At 45.8% G+C, this 21,218-nt stretch overlaps 1 protein-coding gene across 1 annotated transcript; it reads left to right on the top strand.

Annotated features, from left to right (window-relative positions):
• The first annotated feature begins 3,508 nt into the window (after positions 1-3,508).
• Positions 3,509-19,613, top strand: LOC148507975 (uncharacterized). Its single transcript, XM_088445113.1, has 5 exons — positions 3,509-3,607; positions 6,715-6,911; positions 7,956-8,144; positions 12,835-12,910; positions 17,990-19,613. The coding sequence occupies exons 2-5, from the start codon at positions 6,834-6,836 to the stop codon at positions 19,405-19,407; spliced, it is 1,761 nt and encodes a 586-aa protein (XP_088301239.1). The 5' UTR covers positions 3,509-3,607; positions 6,715-6,833; the 3' UTR covers positions 19,408-19,613.
• Positions 19,614-21,218: the final 1,605 nt, after the last annotated feature.

Here is a 21,218-nt window from a genome sequence, read left to right as displayed (position 1 = left end):
CGACATACTCGAAGTCCAAATTAGTAGTATATAAATAATAACAATAAACATAAACTAGTTTTCCAAACTCCTTGTTGGTCACAATGTTCCTCAGTTTTATTCAATGTAATCTGTATTTGCATTATTATTACTAATGTAACTTAGGAGCATGAACCTATAGTATCTACATTACATTAAACCTGCTGTGTCACAGCCTAGTATTCCATTTTGAATAAATTATTTAGTAGCGTGTTACTTGTAGGGTTGTCAGCATATATTAACATTCTAGACGCCTTACAAGTCTGTTCTGTGGCCAACACTAGTTGGTATTCCCAGGCTGCTGACATCACAAGCAATATTTATGATGCAATCAGTCACATGGTTATCCCAGTGACGTCAGTAAAGGTGCATACACACGTAAAGATTTTCTGTCCAACCATCCAACTAGTTGATTGGTTGGAATGAAAATCTGGTAACGTATGGGAGTAACTGATGATCAGCAATTTGCTCCTAAATGCCAGAAAACAGATGAAAATGGCCGTCAGACAAGTTTGTTAAATGTTTGATCTAAACAATTTGTCCATTTTCCGGCGTTTGGGAGCAAATTGCTGATTGTCATTTGCTTTCATACCTTACCAGATTTTCATTCCAACCAATCAACTAGTTGGCTGGTTGGACAGAAAATCTTTCCGTGTGTATGCAGCTTTACATCTCTGCCTGCATACTGTAATGCTGGCCATACACGGCACGATATACGTGCCGATCCGACGGATCGGCGCGATATAGGTGCTATATCGTGCCGTGTATGGGTACGATATACCTGATATCGTGCTGCGCGCTCCCGCGGGATCGTATATCGCATCCCCAGATCTCCCAGCAGGTTCATCTGATCTGGGATGCGATGTACGATCCCATTCAGATGGAGGAGGGGGGAGCCGGCATATCGTGCCAGCGGGGACCGCACGATTGCCAGCGGTGAAAGCACAATCTGTCTGCCGACGGATCGGCAGTCGCCCTACAAGGTGCATCGCACCGTGTATGGGCACCTTAACTGAGTTAATGGACATTACACAAATGTACATAACATGTTAATAAGCAGACTACACTGTTATTTGTAGATATTAATAAATATTCTCAACTTGTGTCCCCAGGAATCAATTTAATGAAGTATATCCATTATTTTATGCTAGTGCGGGGAGGATTATGTAGAAAATAAAACCTGGATAAATGTGTATAAGTCATGTTTATCGATCGATCGATCTAGCTATCTACCTGCCTACCTTTCTATCATCTTTATGATATAATAATAACCTTACCTTCGATTATGTGATGTCAGATCTCACAGACCTAAATTCAGTGTATACAGCACATGCAGCTAATCACTGACTATCTTGTGGCCAGCACTAGTTGGTATTCCCAGGCCGATGACATCACAAACACTTTCTATGATGCAGTCAGTCACATGATTGTCCCTGTGACAGCAGTTACATCTCAGCCTGTCTGTGTACTGTGTGTGAATGGATGGACTTTACATGACTGTATTTAACATGTAAATAAGCAATTTACACTTTAGTTTGTAGAGCAGGGGATCCCAACCATGGTCCTCAAGGCACACTAACAGTCCAGGTTTTAAGGATAACCATACTTGAGCACAGCTGACTTAATTAGTACCTCAGTTATTTTGACTTAACTATCCATGCTTAACCATGGATATCACTAAAACCAGGACTGTTAGTGTGCCTTGAGGACCGTGGTTGGGAATCACTGACCTAGTAACTGAAGAGTGCTACCCAGGTCTATATCCATCACTGCCACCAAACATCAGGATACTGAGCTGTGTATGCCCTTGGATCTGACTGGAATGGCTGTATCCCTTGTGCATTGCCCATTACCTTTCCGTTAACTCGACATGGGTTGAATAAATAACCTAGGCATATAGGGGTTAAAGATTCATCCTTTTTATTATATATTATAGCACACAACACAAAACATTAACATCAAATTGTTAAATATCAGGGAGCAGTATGCAGGACTGTGCTGGCTGTTAGTTCAGCATCCAGAGGTTTTGTCCAGCATGACTGGCTGGGGTCTGTGACACCCAGAGGTGTCTGCAATGTTGCAGCCTGTTGGATCTGTAAAGTGTGACCAGCAGGGGCTGCTGTGCAGTTGAGGCTCTGTGCAGTGTGCGTATTGTTGTCCATATGGCAAGGTGCAGCCGCAACCAAGATGGGTTCCGATTTGCAACTGATGCCTATGCACCTGCTTTATGACATATTTACTTGAATTTCCCACACGTTTCAAAACGCTTCCCCTACATGTATCCAACACATTTACTATTCGGCTTCCTTGTAATAATACAGAATTCAATTTCTGAATAACATTCACTGATCCGCCTATTCCGTCATAAACTGCTAGAGGTGGGCTTAAGTGACAAAAGCAGGAAAGTTGCATGAGTAGCTATGTATTTCCCAATTGAGCCCTCATATTTTCACGTCACTTATAAATCCCAACTCCGTCACCTCACTTAACTATGACCATATGGTGCTCTAAATTCATATGATGCCAGTACAACTAGACGAGTCGTATAACTGGTTGGTGCTTCATATATATAGAGGCAATCTTGCTTAAATCTCACCGGTTCCGTGAATCGGACCCTATTACATAACCCCTTTTGAGTGACCCACTCACTGACACCGCCAGCTCATCCTAAAGCCATCGGCGCCAGTAATTTTACTGACGGGCACAGACTGCATCCGACGGTATGTCTGGGGCGGGCACACCCTGTACCAGTGTGGTGCACGTCTATGTTGTCATGGAAATTTACACACTCGCCACCATGACCCACGGGTAACTGTTTGCAGTCATTCGTTATGTTGGGAGTCCATGAGCATTGTGCTACTGGCGGAAGGGTGCCTGACATTGGTACACTACGCCGCGCTGTACGGTACGTTACATTGGTGAACGTTCACGCCACCTGCATGGTTTAGCCGTCATGTTGTAAAATTTAGGATTGACATTATTATTTATTACAGGTAATTGGCCACCACTGCTGCATACCCCCACCCCAAGCCTCTTGTTCCCCCCCTGCGGCGCATGCGTGCACAGCACCCAATATGCACGGCGCGGGCAGCAGTGATTAGGTTTTTAGACAAAAGTGTTGACCTAAATTTAAGCAGGGACCAAGTTTATAAAATTAAGATTAATAAATGACCATTAAAGCAACACAGTGCTGTGCAATAAGGGGGCCCTGTAACAGACCCTCCAACATGACCCGTTCTACCAGGGGTATAACTTATTTGCCCTTCTTTGTAAGGACTTAGAAGGGGTCATATTGGATGGTAGGATCTAACTACATGATATGCTGTACAATGAACTGATAACGCATCACCTACAAGCTCCACCCTCATTCGCACTGCCCCTGCCAATCACTGCCGAGCGATTCTGAGGCGTGGAACGCATGAGCAGGAAGTGCCGTGGGACGCAAACCACTGGCTCAGGTGAAACGCAAGGCAACCCGGAAGTGCCGTTTCTGAAACCCGGAATTTGTATTCTTCAACCTACTAGGGATCGCCTTGTTGGTGTTACATGTGGCTCATAGAGGAGAGAGGTTGGTTCTCATTCATTCCAGGTGAGCATGGACGGTATCCTCACCGCTATGATATCTATCTCAGCCATGCCCTTCAGATGTATTATTTACTCAAATGAGGGGAGAATGAACTTAATACTCTGTGCTATATACTCTGTGCTGCTGGGTGTGTATATATATCTATATCTATATATATATATCTATATATCATAATTCAAATTCACATTATAATTGTTGTTTATTGTCACTACAACATTAAAAAATGCATAAGTGAAATTATAGTGCAATACACTCACAACTTGCACAAAAGTTTTAAGATTCAGCACGGATCGCAACAGCGCATGCAGACGGCCGATTGTTGCGTTCTGCGTATGCATCGCAGTGCGCGAAGGCAGCTCTGCGATTGCATTGCGATTACGGAGACCCATCGCAGAGTGATAGGAAGTGAGTGTATGGGGGTGGTGATGGTGAGTGGTCGGAGAAACGCAGGCTTACCAGTCCGTTTGAACGCCATTTCATGGGCGTGCATGAATTAGCCACTGTGACGGAATACGCGGCCTGAGTACTTACTGCGTGCTGAAAAGTTTGCAATTTCTGACCTTGTGTAATTGTGCATCAGGCTCCGATGTTCCTGATGACCTGCAAGGTGTTACGGATGTGAGAAAGGATTAGTGAGTGTCTTTATGTTGGACTCCGGCGGAATTGCGATTTCAAACATAAGCATATTTTCGCAGCAGACCTGACGCGCATAATCGCAGCTGCGATCACAATAGCGATCCGTGTACAATCAGGCCTATTATATGCATTGCTGCTGTGTATATTCCTGTCAGTGACATATAATACACATTGCAGCTGGATATAGTCCTGTCAGTCACATATAATACACATTGCAGCTGGATATAGTCCTGTCAGTCACATATAATACACATTGCAGCTGGATATAGTCCTGTCACATATAATACACATTATACACATTGCAACTGGGTATTGTCCTGTCACATATAATACACATTATACACATTGCAGCTGGGTATATTGCTGTCACTCACATATAATACATATAATACACATTGCAGCTGGGTATAGTCCTGTCACTCACATATCATACACATTATACACATTGCAGCTGGGTATTGTCCTGTCACACATATAATACACATTATACTACATTGCAGCTGGGTATATTGCTGTCACTCACATATAATACACATTATACACATTGCAGCTGGGTATTGTCCTGTCACATATAATACACATTATACACATTGCAGCTGGGTATAGTCCTGTCACTCACATATCATACACATTATACACATTGCAGCTGGGTATTGTCCTGTCACACATATAATACACATTATACTACATTGCAGCTGGGTATATTCCTGTCACTCACATATAATACACATTATACACATTGCAGCTGGGTATAGTCCTGTCACTCACATATAATACATATTACAGCTGGGTATATTCCTGTCACTCACACATAATACAGATTATACACATTGCAACTGAGTATATTCCTGTCACTCACATATAATACACATTGCAACTGAGTATATTCCTGTCACTCACATATAATACACATTACAGCTGGGTATAGTCCTGTCACTCACATATAATACACATTGCAGCTGGGTATAGTCCTGTCAGTCACATATAATACAGATTATACACATTGCAGCTGGGTATAGTCCTGTCACTCACATATAATACACATTACAGCTGGGTATATTCCTGTCACTCACATATAATACAGATTATACACATTGCAACTGAGTATATTCCTGTCACTCACATATAATACACATTGCAGCTGGGTATTGTCCTGTCACTCACATATAATACACATTACAGCTGGGTATATTCCTGTCACTCACATATAATACACATTATACACATTGGAGCTGGGTATATTCCTGTCACTCACATATAATACACATTATACACATTACAGCTGGGTATAGTCCTGTCACTCACACATAATACACATTATACACATTGGAGCTGGATATAGTCCTGTCATTCACATAAAATATACTAGTGTTCACTCTAGGTCCAGTGCCGGACCAAGAGAAAGGGCATCTCTGCGCGCGCCCTAGAAGGGGGCGTGTCTTTATGACTTACGGACATGCCGGGCAGCCCCCAAGGGCAAGGCGCCCCGCTGAAACAGCCTAGCAGGAACGCTACATATATTGGAGGTGGTTATATCCCTGTCACTCACATATTATACACATTGCAGCTGGATATATCCCTGTAGTCACATATAATACTAATTTTAGCTGGATATATCCCTGTCCCTCACATATTATACACATTATAGCTGGATATATTCCTGTAGTCACATATAATACACATGATACACATTGCAGCTGTGTATTTTCCTGTCACTCACATATCATACACACTGCAGCTGGTTATATTCCTGTCAGACACACATAATACTCATTGGTGTTGTTTTATATACCTATCACATGTATAATATTATATACAGTACCATATGCAAGTAAGTTCTGGTTTTGTTCTTGACTGTCACACCTAGTATGCACTCTGGTTTTCTACTTGTACATATTACACATACAGGGGGGAACTCAATTAGCTACGGGATATACACCGCCACTTATTGATCACATCAGGTAATAGCTATTCATTTCATTCGTCTTTTCCCTGGGCAGTAAACTCTGTGTTAACGCCCGGTAACCAGTTGATTCCGTGTAAGGATTGTGAGGAAGATTTCTGCCTCTGCCAACTGGCGCATGAGGCTCCCGCAGCTAATTGAATAAGACAGCACGGTTAATTAGCTGTGGGGTAAACACTGCGGCTGTTGAACCCCCCATAGTGGCAGACTGAATTAGCCTTGGGCTTTAATGCATGGCTTTAACTCCTGGGTTAAGTGCCTGGAGGTATTAGATTACTGCCTGCGAATAACCCTGTGGGTGCACTTAACATGGAGTTCTCCTCGCGGTCCCCCGGAGCCATGAGGAAAAATCAGTGTTGATTGCCCCCCCCTCGGGGCTAGTCGTGTGCTTACCGTGGGCTATAATTCAATAGCGAGGGGCTCTTAACCCAGGAGCTAAAGCCATGTGGTAAAGCTACTTGTATCTGCCCCATAGACACTCATTCGCGCCAACTTTTTTCTTTTTGTTTAGTTTCTTTGTCTGGGAGCCTGAGCTAGTCCTCTGCTTAACAGACCTCACGTGGAAGTGAAACGCCTGCTCTCTCTCTATGAGGTGACATTCCTCTATGTATCATCGCTTGTACTGAGGAGATGGAGAATGATCAGGTGCAAATGACGGAGAGCATAATAAATATCACCCTGGAGGTTGTCTTTCTGCTGACCGGGGAGGTGAGGAAATCTTTTAATCCTGTATCCTTTATTCCTCAGTAAAAGTTCCGTCTAGGATTGAATAAGCATTATCAGATGCGCCTGTATATGTACGTACGTGTGTGTACATGAATTTGCATATATAGGGAATGGGGTTGGGTTTGGGATGCCGGCGGTCAGGATTCTGGAGCCGGGATTCCGGTACCGGTATTCCGAGCACCGCTATCCAGACCGCCGTGATGTCAGTGGGGCCGGCCCCAAACGGAGGCATTCACATGGGAACGCCTCCATCTGGGCAACCACCCCCCCGGCCCTCCCACCAAAGGGGGCGTGCTGTCACTCAACATCGACAGCACGCCCCCTTTGGAGCGAGACTCGGAGCGACAGTTTGCCCGTCGCTATCCGGGTCTCGCGCATGCGCACGACGGAGCCGGCTCCGTCGTGCGCATGTGCCCTGGGCCACCATCGACCCGCTTGATACCCACAGATATAGAAGTGTCGATTATCGAATAATCAGGGCAGTCTTGTGAAGCCGTTTGTCACATCCGCTCTGCGCAAGCCGAGTCGCACGGGACCTGGCAGATTACTTGCTCCAGGCATCTCGCTCCGCATGGAATATTAAGGCTAGGTGTATGAGGACGCATCTGGAACTCTATTGGATCTTGGCGTATAAATGTAACCCTTTTCTTTACTTGTTTATTCTGAAGGCCACGGCAAAATGAGGGCAGCGCACATGGTGACCAGTCCTGTGCCTGGTAAGACAGTCCTAGGTCACCTCTGCAGGACATACTGACGTTCTTGTTATTGGGTGTGTTACTGCTCCACACTAGGACAACATTACTCCTATTTGTTGTCTGTAGTCCATGCCTAGTAACCTTACCATCCTTACCATGGGTGGTTTCAAGAACTTCCTGTTGTGTGGGCACTGGGCAAAGAAATGTAATAGGAAGTAGACAGCCGTTCTATGAAAGATATTAGTGATACGCTGGAGCCAATGCTTCTTTTTCAGCTCGGGCAGTATTGTTTTGTATAGTATTATTTGTTAGTGTCGCTCTCAATATGTAGGATTACACAGTGGTGAAGAAGACTGGCGAGCGGGCAGCAATGATCGGGGACTTCTGTGTACCAAGAGAATTGGCCGAGTGCCAGAGCCTTGCCACGGTGCCTCCACCTCCCTCCCTGATACATGAGAGGCACAATGACAGGAAGATCCTGGAACTTACCAACAAGATCGTTCACCTGCTGACTGGAGAGGTGACTGCTGGGAATGGGACATTATACAGTAACACCAGGGGATGTGTCTGGGTGATGACTGGAGAGGTGACTGCTGGGAATGGGACAATATACAGTAACACCAGAGGATGTGTCTGGGCGATGACTGGAGAGGTGACTGCTGGGAGTGGGACATTATACAGTAACACCAGGGGATGTGTCTGGGCGATGACTGGAGAGGTGACTGCTTGGAATGGGACATTATACAGTAACACCAGGGGATGTGTATGGGTGATGACTGGAGAGGTGACTGCTGGGAATGGGACATTATACAGTAACACCAGGGGATGTGTCTGGGTGATGACTGGAGAGGTGACTGCTGGGAATGGGACAATATACAGTAACACCAGGGGATGTGTCTGGGTGACGACTGGAGAGGTGACTGCTGGGAATGGGGAATTATACAGTAACACCAGGGGGTGTGTCTGGGTGATGACTGGAGAGGTGACTGCTGGGAATGGGACATTATACAGTAACACCAGGGGATGTGTCTGGGTGATGACTGGAGAGGTGACTGCTGGGAATGGGACATTATACAGTAACACCAGGGGATGTGTCTGGGTGATGACTGGAGAGGTGACTGCTGGGAATGGGACATTATACAGTAACACCAGGGCATGTGTCTGGGCGCTGATTGGAGAGGTAACTGCTGGGAATGGGGCATTATACAGTAACTCCAGGGGATGTGTCTGGGTGATGACTGGAGAGGTGACTGCTGGGAATGGGACATTATACAGTAACACCAGGGGATGTGTCTGGGTAATGACTGGAGAGGTGACTGCTGGGAATGGGACATTATACAGTAACACCAGGGGATGTGTCAGGGCGCTGACTGGAGAGGTGACTGCTGGGAATGGGACATTATACAGTAACACCAGGGGATGTGTCTGGGTGATGACTGGAGAGGTGACTGCTGGGAATGGGACAATATACAGTAACACCAGGGGATGTGTCTGGGTGATGACTGGAGAGGTGACTGCTGGGAATGGGACATTATACAGTAACACCAGGGGCTGTGTCTGGGTGATGACTGGAGAGGTGACTGCTGGGAATGGGACATTACACAGTAACACCAGGGGATGTGTCTGGGTGATGACTGGAGAGGTGACTGCTGGGAATGGGACATTACACAGTAACACCAGGGGATGTGTCTGGGTGATGACTGGAGAGGTGACTGCTGGGAATGGGACATTATACAGTAACACCAGGGGATGTGTCTGGGTGATGGCTGGAGAGGTGACTACTGGGGATGGGACATTATACAGTAACACCAGGGGATGTGTCTGGGTGATGACTGGAGAGGTGACTGCTGGGAATGGGGAATTATACAGTAACACCAGGGGGTGTGTCTGGGTGATGACTGGAGAGGTGACTGCTGGGAATGGGACATTATACAGTAACACCAGGGGATGTGTCTGGGTAATGACTGGAGAGGTGACTGCTGGGAATGGGACATTATACAGTAACACCAGGGGATGTGTCAGGGCGCTGAATGGAGAGGTGACTACTGGGGATGGGACATTATACAGTAACACCAGGGGCTGTGTCTGGGTGATGACTGGAGAGGTGACTGCTGGGAATGGGACATTATACAGTAACACCAGGGGATGTGTCTGGGTGATGACTGGAGAGGTGACTGCTGGGAATGGGACAATATACAGTAACACCAGGGGATGTGTCTGGGTGATGACTGGAGAGGTGACTGCTGGGAATGGGGAATTATACAGTAACACCAGGGGGTGTGTCTGGGTGATGACTGGAGAGGTGACTGCTGGGAATGGGACATTATACAGTAACACCAGGGGATGTGTCAGGGCGCTGACTGGAGAGGTGACTGCTGGGAATGGGACATTACACAGTAACACCAGGGGATGTGTCTGGGTGATGACTGGAGAGGTGACTGCTGGGAATGGGACATTATACAGTAACACCAGGGGATGTGTCAGGGCGCTGACTGGAGAGGTGACTGCTGGGAATGGGACATTATACAGTAACACCAGGGGATGTTTCTGGGTGATGACTGGAGAGGTGACTGCTGGGAATGGGACATTATACAGTAACACCAGGGGATGTGTCAGGGCGCTGACTGGAGAGGTGACTGCTGGGAATGGGACATTACACAGTAACACCAGGGGATGTGTCTGGGTGATGACTGGAGAGGTGACTGCTGGGAATGGGACAATATACAGTAACACCAGGGGATGTGTCTGGGTGATGACTGGAGAGGTAACTGCTGGGAATGGGACAATATACAGTAACACCAGGGGATGTGTCTGGGTGATGACTGGAGAGGTGACTGCTGGGAATGGGACATTACACAGTAACACCAGGGGATGTGTCTGGGTGATGACTGGAGAGGTGACTGCTGGGAATGGGACAATTACAGTAACACCAGGGGATGTGTCTGGGTGATGACTGGAGAGGTGACTGCTGGGAATGGGACATTATACAGTAACACCAGGGGATGTGTCTGGGTGATGGCTGGAGAGGTGACTACTGGGGATGGGACATTATACAGTAACACCAGGGGATGTGTCTGGGTGATGACTGGAGAGGTGACTGCTGGGAATGGGGAATTATACAGTAACACCAGGGGGTGTGTCTGGGTGATGACTGGAGAGGTGACTGCTGGGAATGGGACATTATACAGTAACACCAGGGGATGTCTGGGTAATGACTGGAGAGGTGACTGCTGGGAATGGGACATTATACAGTAACACCAGGGGATGTGTCAGGGCGCTGAATGGAGAGGTGACTACTGGGGATGGGACATTATACAGTAACACCAGGGGCTGTGTCTGGGTGATGACTGGAGAGGTGACTGCTGGGAATGGGACAATATACAGTAACACCAGGGGATGTGTCTGGGTGATGACTGGAGAGGTGACTGCTGGGAATGGGGAATTATACAGTAACACCAGGGGGTGTGTCTGGGTGATGACTGGAGAGCTGACTGCTGGGAATGGGACATTATACAGTAACACCAGGGGATGTTTCTGGGTGATGACTGGAGAGGTGACTGCTGGGAATGGGACATTATACAGTAACACCAGGGGATGTGTCAGGGCGCTGACTGGAGAGGTGACTGCTGGGAATGGGGAATTATACAGTAACACCAGGGGGTGTGTCTGGGTGATGACTGGAGAGCTGACTGCTGGGAATGGGACATTATACAGTAACACCAGGGGATGTTTCTGGGTGATGACTGGAGAGGTGACTGCTGGGAATGGGACATTATACAGTAACACCAGGGGATGTGTCAGGGCGCTGACTGGAGAGGTGACTGCTGGGAATGGGACATTACACAGTAACACCAGGGGATGTGTCTGGGTGATGACTGGAGAGGTGACTGCTGGGAATGGGACAATATACAGTAACAACAGGGGATGTGTCTGGGTGATGACTGGAGAGGTAACTGCTGGGAATGGGACAATATACAGTAACACCAGGGGATGTGTCTGGGTGATGACTGGAGAGGTGACTGCTGGGAATGGGACAATATACAGTAACACCAGGGGATGTGTCTGGGTGATGACTGGAGAGGTGACTGCTGGGAATGGGGAATTATACAGTAACACCAGGGGGTGTGTCTGGGTGATGACTGGAGAGCTGACTGCTGGGAATGGGACATTATACAGTAACACCAGGGGATGTTTCTGGGTGATGACTGGAGAGGTGACTGCTGGGAATGGGACATTATACAGTAACACCAGGGGATGTGTCAGGGCGCTGACTGGAGAGGTGACTGCTGGGAATGGGGAATTATACAGTAACACCAGGGGGTGTGTCTGGGTGATGACTGGAGAGCTGACTGCTGGGAATGGGACATTATACAGTAACACCAGGGGATGTTTCTGGGTGATGACTGGAGAGGTGACTGCTGGGAATGGGACATTATACAGTAACACCAGGGGATGTGTCAGGGCGCTGACTGGAGATGTGACTGCTGGGAATGGGACATTACACAGTAACACCAGGGGATGTGTCTGGGTGATGACTGGAGAGGTGACTGCTGGGAATGGGACAATATACAGTAACACCAGGGGATGTGTCTGGGTGATGACTGGAGAGGTAACTGCTGGGAATGGGACAATATACAGTAACACCAGGGGATGTGTCTGGGTGACGACTGGAGAGGTGACTGCTGGGAATGGGACATTACACAGTAACACCAGGGGATGTGTCTGGGTGATGACTGGAGAGGTGACTGCTGGGAATGGGACAATATACAGTAACACCAGGGGATGTGTCTGGGTGATGACTGGAGAGGTGACTTCTGGGAATGGGACAATATACAGTAACACCAGGGGATGTGTCTGGGTGATGACTGGAGAGGTGACTGCTGGGAATGGGACAATATACAGTAACACCAGGGGATGTGTCTGGGTGATGACTGGAGAGGTGACTGCTGGGAATGGGACAATATACAGTAACACCAGGGGATGTGTCTGGGTGATGACTGGAGAGGTGACTGCTGGGAATGGGGAATTATACAGTAACACCAGGGGGTGTGTCTGGGTGATGACCGTATCATTGTGTGTCAGGTTCCTATAAGGTGTCAGGATGTCACTGTCTATTTCTCTATGGAGGAGGAGGAGTAGTATATAGAGGAACACAGGGGTTTGTACAGTTGTGTCTGTGTGCTGATGACACTGTCTATTTCTCCATTCAGGTGTGGAAGTATTTGGGAAACGCCAATCCAGACAATGAGACTGATATGGAGAATCACCAACAAATCACATTACCGGGTAAGAGAAGGATTAATCTCTCCTTAATACTTGTGAACAATGGGTACTTTCTACTCATACTGGATCTTTGCAAGTATTGGTGGAGTAAAGGTGACTGGTAAACAGTACGCTCCCCCCCCCCCCCCCCCAAAGCCAATCAAATTGTGTATTTTCTTTTTTCAATTATGGCAAAAAATCCCCAGGATGCCCCCGTCCCCTGTGTGGCAGTAACCCCTGTTGCATCAAGCGAAGCTCAGGGGATCGTGTGTCAGCGGGGACTGATCATCGGCTGCAGCTGGCCTCTGAAGTTCCTTTTGTTGCGCTTTTGGTAGGTGCTTATGAGCCCCAAGAGTGCCATTTGCACTGAGATCGATGGTCACAGACCACTCTATCACTGCCGGGGGTGTTGGATAAGCAGGAGGAAATTTGTTCTGTACATGTACAGAATGGATTAACTCTTTAACAGGGGAGGGACTGACGTGGGCAGGATGGAATGCGACCGTGGCAGCAAAACGCCCAGCTGGCTGCCGACCAAAGTATGAGGCACCTGAAGGACGTTAGAATAGTCAAAATTCCAACGCCGGCATCCCGTCAGGATTAGGATACCGACACCTGTCAGTAGGTATCCTATCCCTCCCCCTATCTCTAAACTCACTTGCAGAGTTTGGCTTCTACAGGGGAGGAACATTTTCTGCTCGGCAATATGCAAAGCTGCCTGGGACTGCACATTTGCAGATGTCTGGGGCACCCTCTTGAGGGTGAGGCCCCAGCATAGTGTAAGGAAGCAGGCATAGCATCGGTTTGTAGGGGAGTACCTTTTTGGAGAAAATCTGGATTCTTTAATGTCCATTATCCGGAGGAAGTCTGTATGGTTTCCACAGGACAGGCCCATCAGAACCAGCATATTGTGGGTTCCTTGTCCCGGGGTAGTCCTTACATGGAAACATGGCTATCAATATCTACAATAGTGATTAAAGATTGACGACCCTGACCATAGGGAGTACTCCTGTCTGCAGATGTCGGCAATATCGGGTGCCCACTGTGATCATCTGACAGCTCAAGGGCTGCCACAAAAACACAGTCGTGCTGCCATCAGAATTGTAGGTAGTGTTCAAAGCATGTATGCAGAATGTCATGTCCAAATGTATTCAGACCTCAGTCGCCATGGTGGCACCGGAAGCAATGACGACGGCTGGCCATTAATGGTTTCTGTTGGACATAGATGCTCTGGATGATCTATCAGCAGCCTCGATAGTGGGCTTAGACCATATTAGTGCAGATAGTCTTACACGGTTTTCAGTAATTGGTGTGAGACACATGGTAACGGACATGTCTTTTAAAAGTGGCGGACAGTGACTGGGAGGTGGATTAATGGATGCGCGTAGATGGTCGGTCTTATGGGAGTGTCGCTGTTATGTATTTGGGCGCACAATTGCTCACTTTTTAGAGGCCGTGCTAGGATGATAAATCTGCATCTGCCATGCAAGTTCCGAAGGTGCGACCGTTGGTGGCACTTAAAGACGCACCAGGCGGTATACGGGCCACCGCCAATTGATACAGGCACCAACTGGTTTCTCTCTCAGTCATACTTTGATGTTTCTTCAAGACTGTTTAGGATGATAAAGGTCTTACAGTGAACAGATAAAGGGGAAGATCTGCTAACGGGCTGTTTGTCAAAGCGGTAATAGGAAGCAATGCGAAGGCAGGCTTGTTGAGCAGGGATTCCAGTTGATGATTTAAAACTTATCGGTCAAATCCTCCGATGATCGGTGGCTTCAACAAACTGTCTTGTTAGTAAATATAACCCTACAAGTACAGCTTTCAGCATTGGGGACGTTACTACTGGAGAAATTGGCAATGGATTTATTGTCGTTCACGCAGACAGCGAAGACAATAAGAGCAGTATTTTGCCGTCCGCTGGCTCCATGGCACGTCCACGTCGTCTAAGGGGTCCTTTTGCACTTTTCATCTGAGGCTTTGCAGGAAATTATCCCTGAGGCTTCTTATCTTGCAAGTGCTCTTATTAATAGCGATTAGGTCCACAATTTTTATTTTCCACATAAGCGAAGAAAAAGAGGCGCCAGCACTCATAGGCCCGTATTCAATTAGCCGCGAAAAAGTCGGAATCTGCGAAAAAGTATCGCCGATTGCAAAATTTCGCCAGGCGGAAACTTATCTCCGTATTCAATGTAATAGGCGAAAGAGATTCGCCTATGAATAGTTGGAGAAAATATCTTTAATATGGCTATTCAGGGCATGTACATTGATCCCCAATGTTAGTGCATCTTTTAGGGGGTGTCAGGTTGATTTCCCCAATTCTGACAACTTTTGGGTTGCGTTTTCGTGTCTTTTGGAATTGAATAGGGCTTATCGCGGGGACTCGCGCAATAAGTTTACGTGGCTAAAATCCGCGTTGTAGGCAAAGTACGACAGGCGAAAAAGTATTGCGGGTGTAAAACTAATTGAATACGGGCCATAGTGTACTAATTGGTGATATAAAACTATAATAAATATGAGAGTGAAGTACCGGTGTACACTGTAATAATATATTGATGCTTATCTGTGTCAGAACATCAATCGTATAATTCTCAAAGCAGTTGTGGTGTATGTGTGTGTGTCTGTGTGGGTGTATAAGCAGTTGTGTGAATGTGTGTGTGTCTGTGTGGGTGTATAAGCAGTTGTGGTGTATGTGTGTGTGTCTGTGTGGGTGTATAAGCAGTTGTGTGAATGTGTGTGTGTCTGTGTGGGTGTATAAGCAGTTGTGGTGTATGTGTGTGTGTCTGTGTGGGTGTATAAGCAGTTGTGGTGTATGTGTGTGTGTCTGTGTGGGTGTATAAGCAGTTGTGGTGTATGTGTGTGTGTCTGTGTGGGTGTATAAGCAGTTGTGTGAATGTGTGTGTGTCTGTGTGGGTGTATAAGCAGTTGTGGTGTATGTGTGTGTGTCTGTGTGGGTGTATAAGCAGTTGTGGTGTATGTGTGTGTGTCTGTGTGGGTGTATAAGCAGTTGTGGTGTATGTGTGTGTGTCTGTGTGGGTGTATAAGCAGTTGTGGTGTATGTGTGTGTGTCTGTGTGGGTGTATAAGCAGTTGTGGTGTATGTGTGTGTGTCTGTGTGGGTGTATAAGCAGTTGTGTGAATGTGTGTTTTTTCAAAATAAGTGAGAGAACAGCGCCATCTAGTGTAACAATAAGTCTTTTTAAAGAATTTTCTAAGTTGGTTGTGATTTTGCTGAGCTCCTCTTATTAAGGTGCGTACACACTGGGCGATCAGGAAAGACCATACGATTATGACATCGTAATTATACCGTCGTTCCTGATCATCTGTAGGGTCTGCACTGAACGATCAGTCGTTCAGTGCAGGCACAGTCCATCCTTCCTGAACATGCCAATCTGTCATTATTGGCAATTGTCCTACATGTTCAGGTGATGGACAATGTCGGAAACGACCAGCAGTAGCGCGCATCGTTGGTCGTTTCTGACATAAAAGTGCACGATTACTGAGCAATCGCACGAATACGATGTCGTAATCGTGCAATCGCAAAGTAATATCGCCCAGTGTGTATGCACTTTTAGTAAATCTTGGTGATATCTCTTTGTAGTGTATACCAGTCAGTAATATATACAAAATAAACTCGACCTGAACTGGTGTAATTTGAGATAAACTCTACATATTGTTCTTAGATGTAAGTTCTTGATATTACCTATTAAATTTAGTTTTTTAAATATACTTTATTGGTAATTTTTTTTCCCCTTTTTATTTTAAAATTTTTTTCTTCCCAAACCAATCTGAGTGTCGATGTGGGCATCAGGACAGAGTCAATTTTGTCCTTTCTACGAGCACATGCACTTTATGTATTTTATGATTACGGAGTAAATGTTAAATCTTCTAAGGGTTTTTGGCTAAGAACAGTGCATGTTATAAGTTGTGGTTTTTAAGCACAATGCACTTTATGGAGTGTTATTTGTGTGACACTTACTTGCAGTGCCTTATCTGATCTCTAGTTAACATTGTAGAGATGTGAAGCTATTGAATGCCTTCACATTTATTTTGTATATATTACTGAGTGGTATACACACACACACACACACACACACACACATATATATATATATATATATATATATATATTTATTTATTTTTTTTCTATGTACCATTGATTACGTTACGAGATACCAAGATTCTTTAGGGGAGATCGGAAAATCACAACCAGTTTATAATTTCTTTAAATATACTTATTATGTTACACTAGATGGCGCTGTTTTCTCACTTTGGACATTACTTAAGGTCTGATTGAACAACGGTCTTATGGAGATTTTTAGTGGGAAGCCGACGGACGGAATCCCGACCGTCGGCTTCCCGACTGTCTAATCCCGGCAAGGGGTTAAATACCAATTTTTGTAACATTTTAGGTAGTTTAATACCCTTATTCCCTTTTGAGTGCCTCTTGGTACTGCTGATATTAATATTTAAGCATTTTATACGACCGTTCTTAGCTTGTGTACCACAGAGATGTCATGTCTGTGCTCCTGGCTTTTTTGTATGATCTACAGTAGTGGTGAGATGATCGCACCCTGACCATATGGAGTACTTCTCTTGTCTGCAAATGTCAGAAAGGTTGGGGTGCCCTCTGTGGTCATCTTACAGCTCAATGGCTGTGGCATTTATTGTCTCACTTTACCATATAATGCACATTCCTACGTAAATTCATTATCTTTACATAAACACCCATGTCCATGTGCAGAACTGCTTTCCTTCTGCTCGTTCAGCCACCCATGGCATTGATGTAGCTGTCTCCGACTGCTGACATCACTGACCATTTTGCCCCCCAGCAGGCCGTGCAATCAGCGATGCTACATTAGTCTGCTAGACGTGTCCCCAGGATGGTGCTAGACAACCCAAAGGTGATTTATTTATTTTTTTTCCCCCCCTAAAATTAATATAGGTTTTAAAATAGACATTATTGACCTAATTAAATGTTTTTTGAAGAAAAAAATCCCCAAAAACTATTTCTGATGAATTTAAAAAAAAAATCTTCAGTTTAGAGGTTAACATCCAATTTTATTACATAATTTATTTATTATTTTTCTTTATTTCTAACCAGGATCATCGGAACTTATGCAGCCCGAGGACGCAGCTAGCACTATTAAGAATGAATCGGCCTTGTATGAAGAAGGAAGACTCACCGATGCTGAAATGGCCGTACTCGCATACACCCACGCACAGCAACACACGGACAGACCTGATGAGAAGGAACCTGGGTCTTCTGAAGAGGATCCACTCGCAGACCCGGATACAGAAAGCTCGCCATCGCAAACTGTACCTCACATCAAGGAGGAATCCGTGGTATGTGATGGGGGAAATCTCACGGACCCTGACACTTCCACACCCACTGATCATATGCAAACACCTACATCTACTAATCTAAAGGGGGAATCCATCTTACAGGAGGAAAGACATCTTGGTGACGCTGACATTTATACAGGCACGGGCATTACACAATACGCGTCTCATTTTAAAGAGGAGTCTGCCTCATCTGAGGGAAGAGACCTCCCAGATGCTAACACAGGCACACCCACAGACCACGCACCGTGTCCACCCACCCACATTAAGGAGGAATCGGCATCCGGCAAAGGGGATGTCACCGAAACCGATATCTTTGCACCCACTGGTTATTCCGCTCCACCTATTGATGACTGCAACAGAGAGGAGGACAGTGACTCGCAATTAAATGAAGGGAATTCCACCGTGATGGAGACGGCATACGATGAGCGATTGTATAATGAACCGTTTTCCCTGTCTCCCCGGTCAACACCCGCCACCGACAGTCGATACCAGTGCTCAGAGTGTGATAAGTGTTTTACTAGAAACTCTGATTTGCTAAAACATCTTAAAGCTCACAGCAGGTCGCAGTCCATTATATGTTCCGACTGCGGCAAATGTTTCACTAAAAACTCCATGTACATCAGACACCAGAGGATCCACACCGGAGAGAAACCGTTCTCGTGTTCCGAATGCGGCAAATGTTTTTCGGTTAGCGCACACCTCTCCACCCATAGGAGAATCCACACGGGAGAGAAGCCCTTTGTGTGCTCGGATTGTGGGAAGTCTTTCGCCCAGAAGGCTTCACTTATTAAACACCGGAGGACTCACACGGGGGAGAAGCCCTTCGTGTGTTCCGATTGCGGCAAGTGCTTTACCAGCAGCACGAACCTTACCCTACACCAGAGAATTCACACTGGGGAGAAGCCGTATCCTTGCTCTGTGTGCGGGAAGCGGTTTAGAAGTAGCCCTAATCTTATTTCGCATCAGAGGATCCACACTGGGGAAAAGCCGTACTCTTGCGCTCAGTGCGGAAAATTCTTCACCAACAGCTCAGTGCTAGTTAGGCATCAGAGAACTCACACGGGTGAGAAGCCATTTTTATGTTCCGAGTGCGGAAAGAGCTTCACTCGTAACTCCCAGCTTATAAAGCATCAGATGATTCACGCCGGCAAGAGACCCTATTCTTGCTTAAAATAATGGAAGACGTAAAAAAACTAAAAACAAAAACCCAAACCTGTTAAAAAATGTACATGTTGACGCATTTCAATAGACTTTTTGCAATCGAACTCTTGAGGAATGGCTTGCTGACTTCTAAAATGCATGCACATACGTTATGAGAGACTGAAATAAAGTTACATCATTAAACTGGCAAACCTTAATAGGTAACCATAATAAAGAAAATCTCATAAAAATGGGAGTCATGTTTTCTATACACTGTTTTCGAATGGAGTCCTCTCATGGGGCTTTTTTTTTGCTTTTGCTTATTCAGTCATACAGTGCATCACTTTTTCCACATTTTGTTATGTTACAGCCTTATTCCAAAATTTAATAAATAAATTTTTGTCCTTAAAATTCTACACACAATACCCCATAATGACAACGTGTAAAAAGTTTTTTTTTGCAAATTTAATAAAAAACAAAAAATTAAGAAATTACATGTACATAAGTATTCACAGCCTTTGCCATGAAGCTCAAAATTGAACTCAGGTGCATCCTGTTTCCACTGATCATCTTTGAGATGTTCCTACAACTTAATTGGAGTCCACCTGTGGTAAATTCAGTTGATTGGACATGATTTTGAAAGGCATACACCTGTCTATATAAGGTCCCACACTTGACCGTGCATGTCAGAGCACAAACCAAGCATGAAGTCCAAGGAATTGTCTATAGACCTCTGAGACAGGATTGTCTCGAGGCACAAAAATGGGGAAGGGTACAGAAAAATATCTGCTGCTTTGAAGGTCCCAATGAGCACAGTGGCCTCCATCATCCGTAAATGGAAGAAGTTCGGAACCACCAGGACTCTTCCTAGAGTTGGCCGGCATTAAACTGAGCGATCGTGGGAGAAGGGTCCTAGTCAGGGAGGTGACCAAGAACCCGATGGTCACTCTGTCAGAGCTACAGCATTCCTCTGTGGAGAGAAGAGAACCTTCCAGAAGGACAACCATCTCTGCAGCAATCCACGAATCAAACCTGTATGGTAGATTGGCCAGATGGAAGCCACGCTTAGTAAAAAGCACATGGCAGTCCGCCTGGAGTTTGCCAAAATGCACTTGAAGGACTCTGACCATGAGAATCAAAATTCTCTGGTCTGACGAGACAAAGATTGAACTCTTTGGCGTCAATGCCAGGTGTTATGTTTTGAGGAAACCAGGCACCGCTCATCACCAGGCCAATACCATCCCTACAATGAAGCGTGGTGGCAGCATCATGCTGTGGGGATGTTTTTCAGCGGCAGGAACTGGGAGACTAGTCAGGATAGAGGGAAAGATGAATGCAGCAATGTACAGAGACATCCTGCTCCAGGATGAAAACCTGCTCCAGAGCGCTCTTGACCTCAGACTGGGGCGGCGGTTCATCTTTCATCAGGACAACGACCCTAAGCACACAGCCAAGATATCAAAGGAGTGGCTTCAGGACAACTCTGAATGTTCTTAAGTGGCCCAGCCAGAGCCCAAACTTGAATCCGATTGAACATCTCTGGAGAGATCTGAAAATGGCTGTGCACCGACGCTTTCCATCCAACCTGATGGAGCTTGAGAGGTGCTGCAAAGAGGAATGGGCGAAACTGCCCAAAGATAGGTGTGCCAAGCTTGTGGCATCATATTCAAAAAGACTTGAGGCTGTAATTGCTGCCAAAGGTCCATCAACAAAGTATTGAGCAAAGGCTGTGAATACTTATGTACATGTGATTTCTTAGTTTTGTTTTTTTTATTAAATTTTCAAAAATCACAAAAAACCTTATTACACGTTGTCATTATGGGATATTGTGTGTAGAATTTTGAGGA

Source organism: Taudactylus pleione, unplaced genomic scaffold (assembly GCF_031769625.1).
Source record: "Taudactylus pleione unplaced genomic scaffold, aTauple2 ptg000377l, whole genome shotgun sequence".
In the NCBI taxonomy this organism is placed as follows: domain Eukaryota; kingdom Metazoa; phylum Chordata; class Amphibia; order Anura; family Myobatrachidae; genus Taudactylus; species Taudactylus pleione.
The sequence above is the reverse complement of the archived record's forward strand: the minus strand, read 5'-3'. Positions and strand labels throughout refer to the sequence as shown.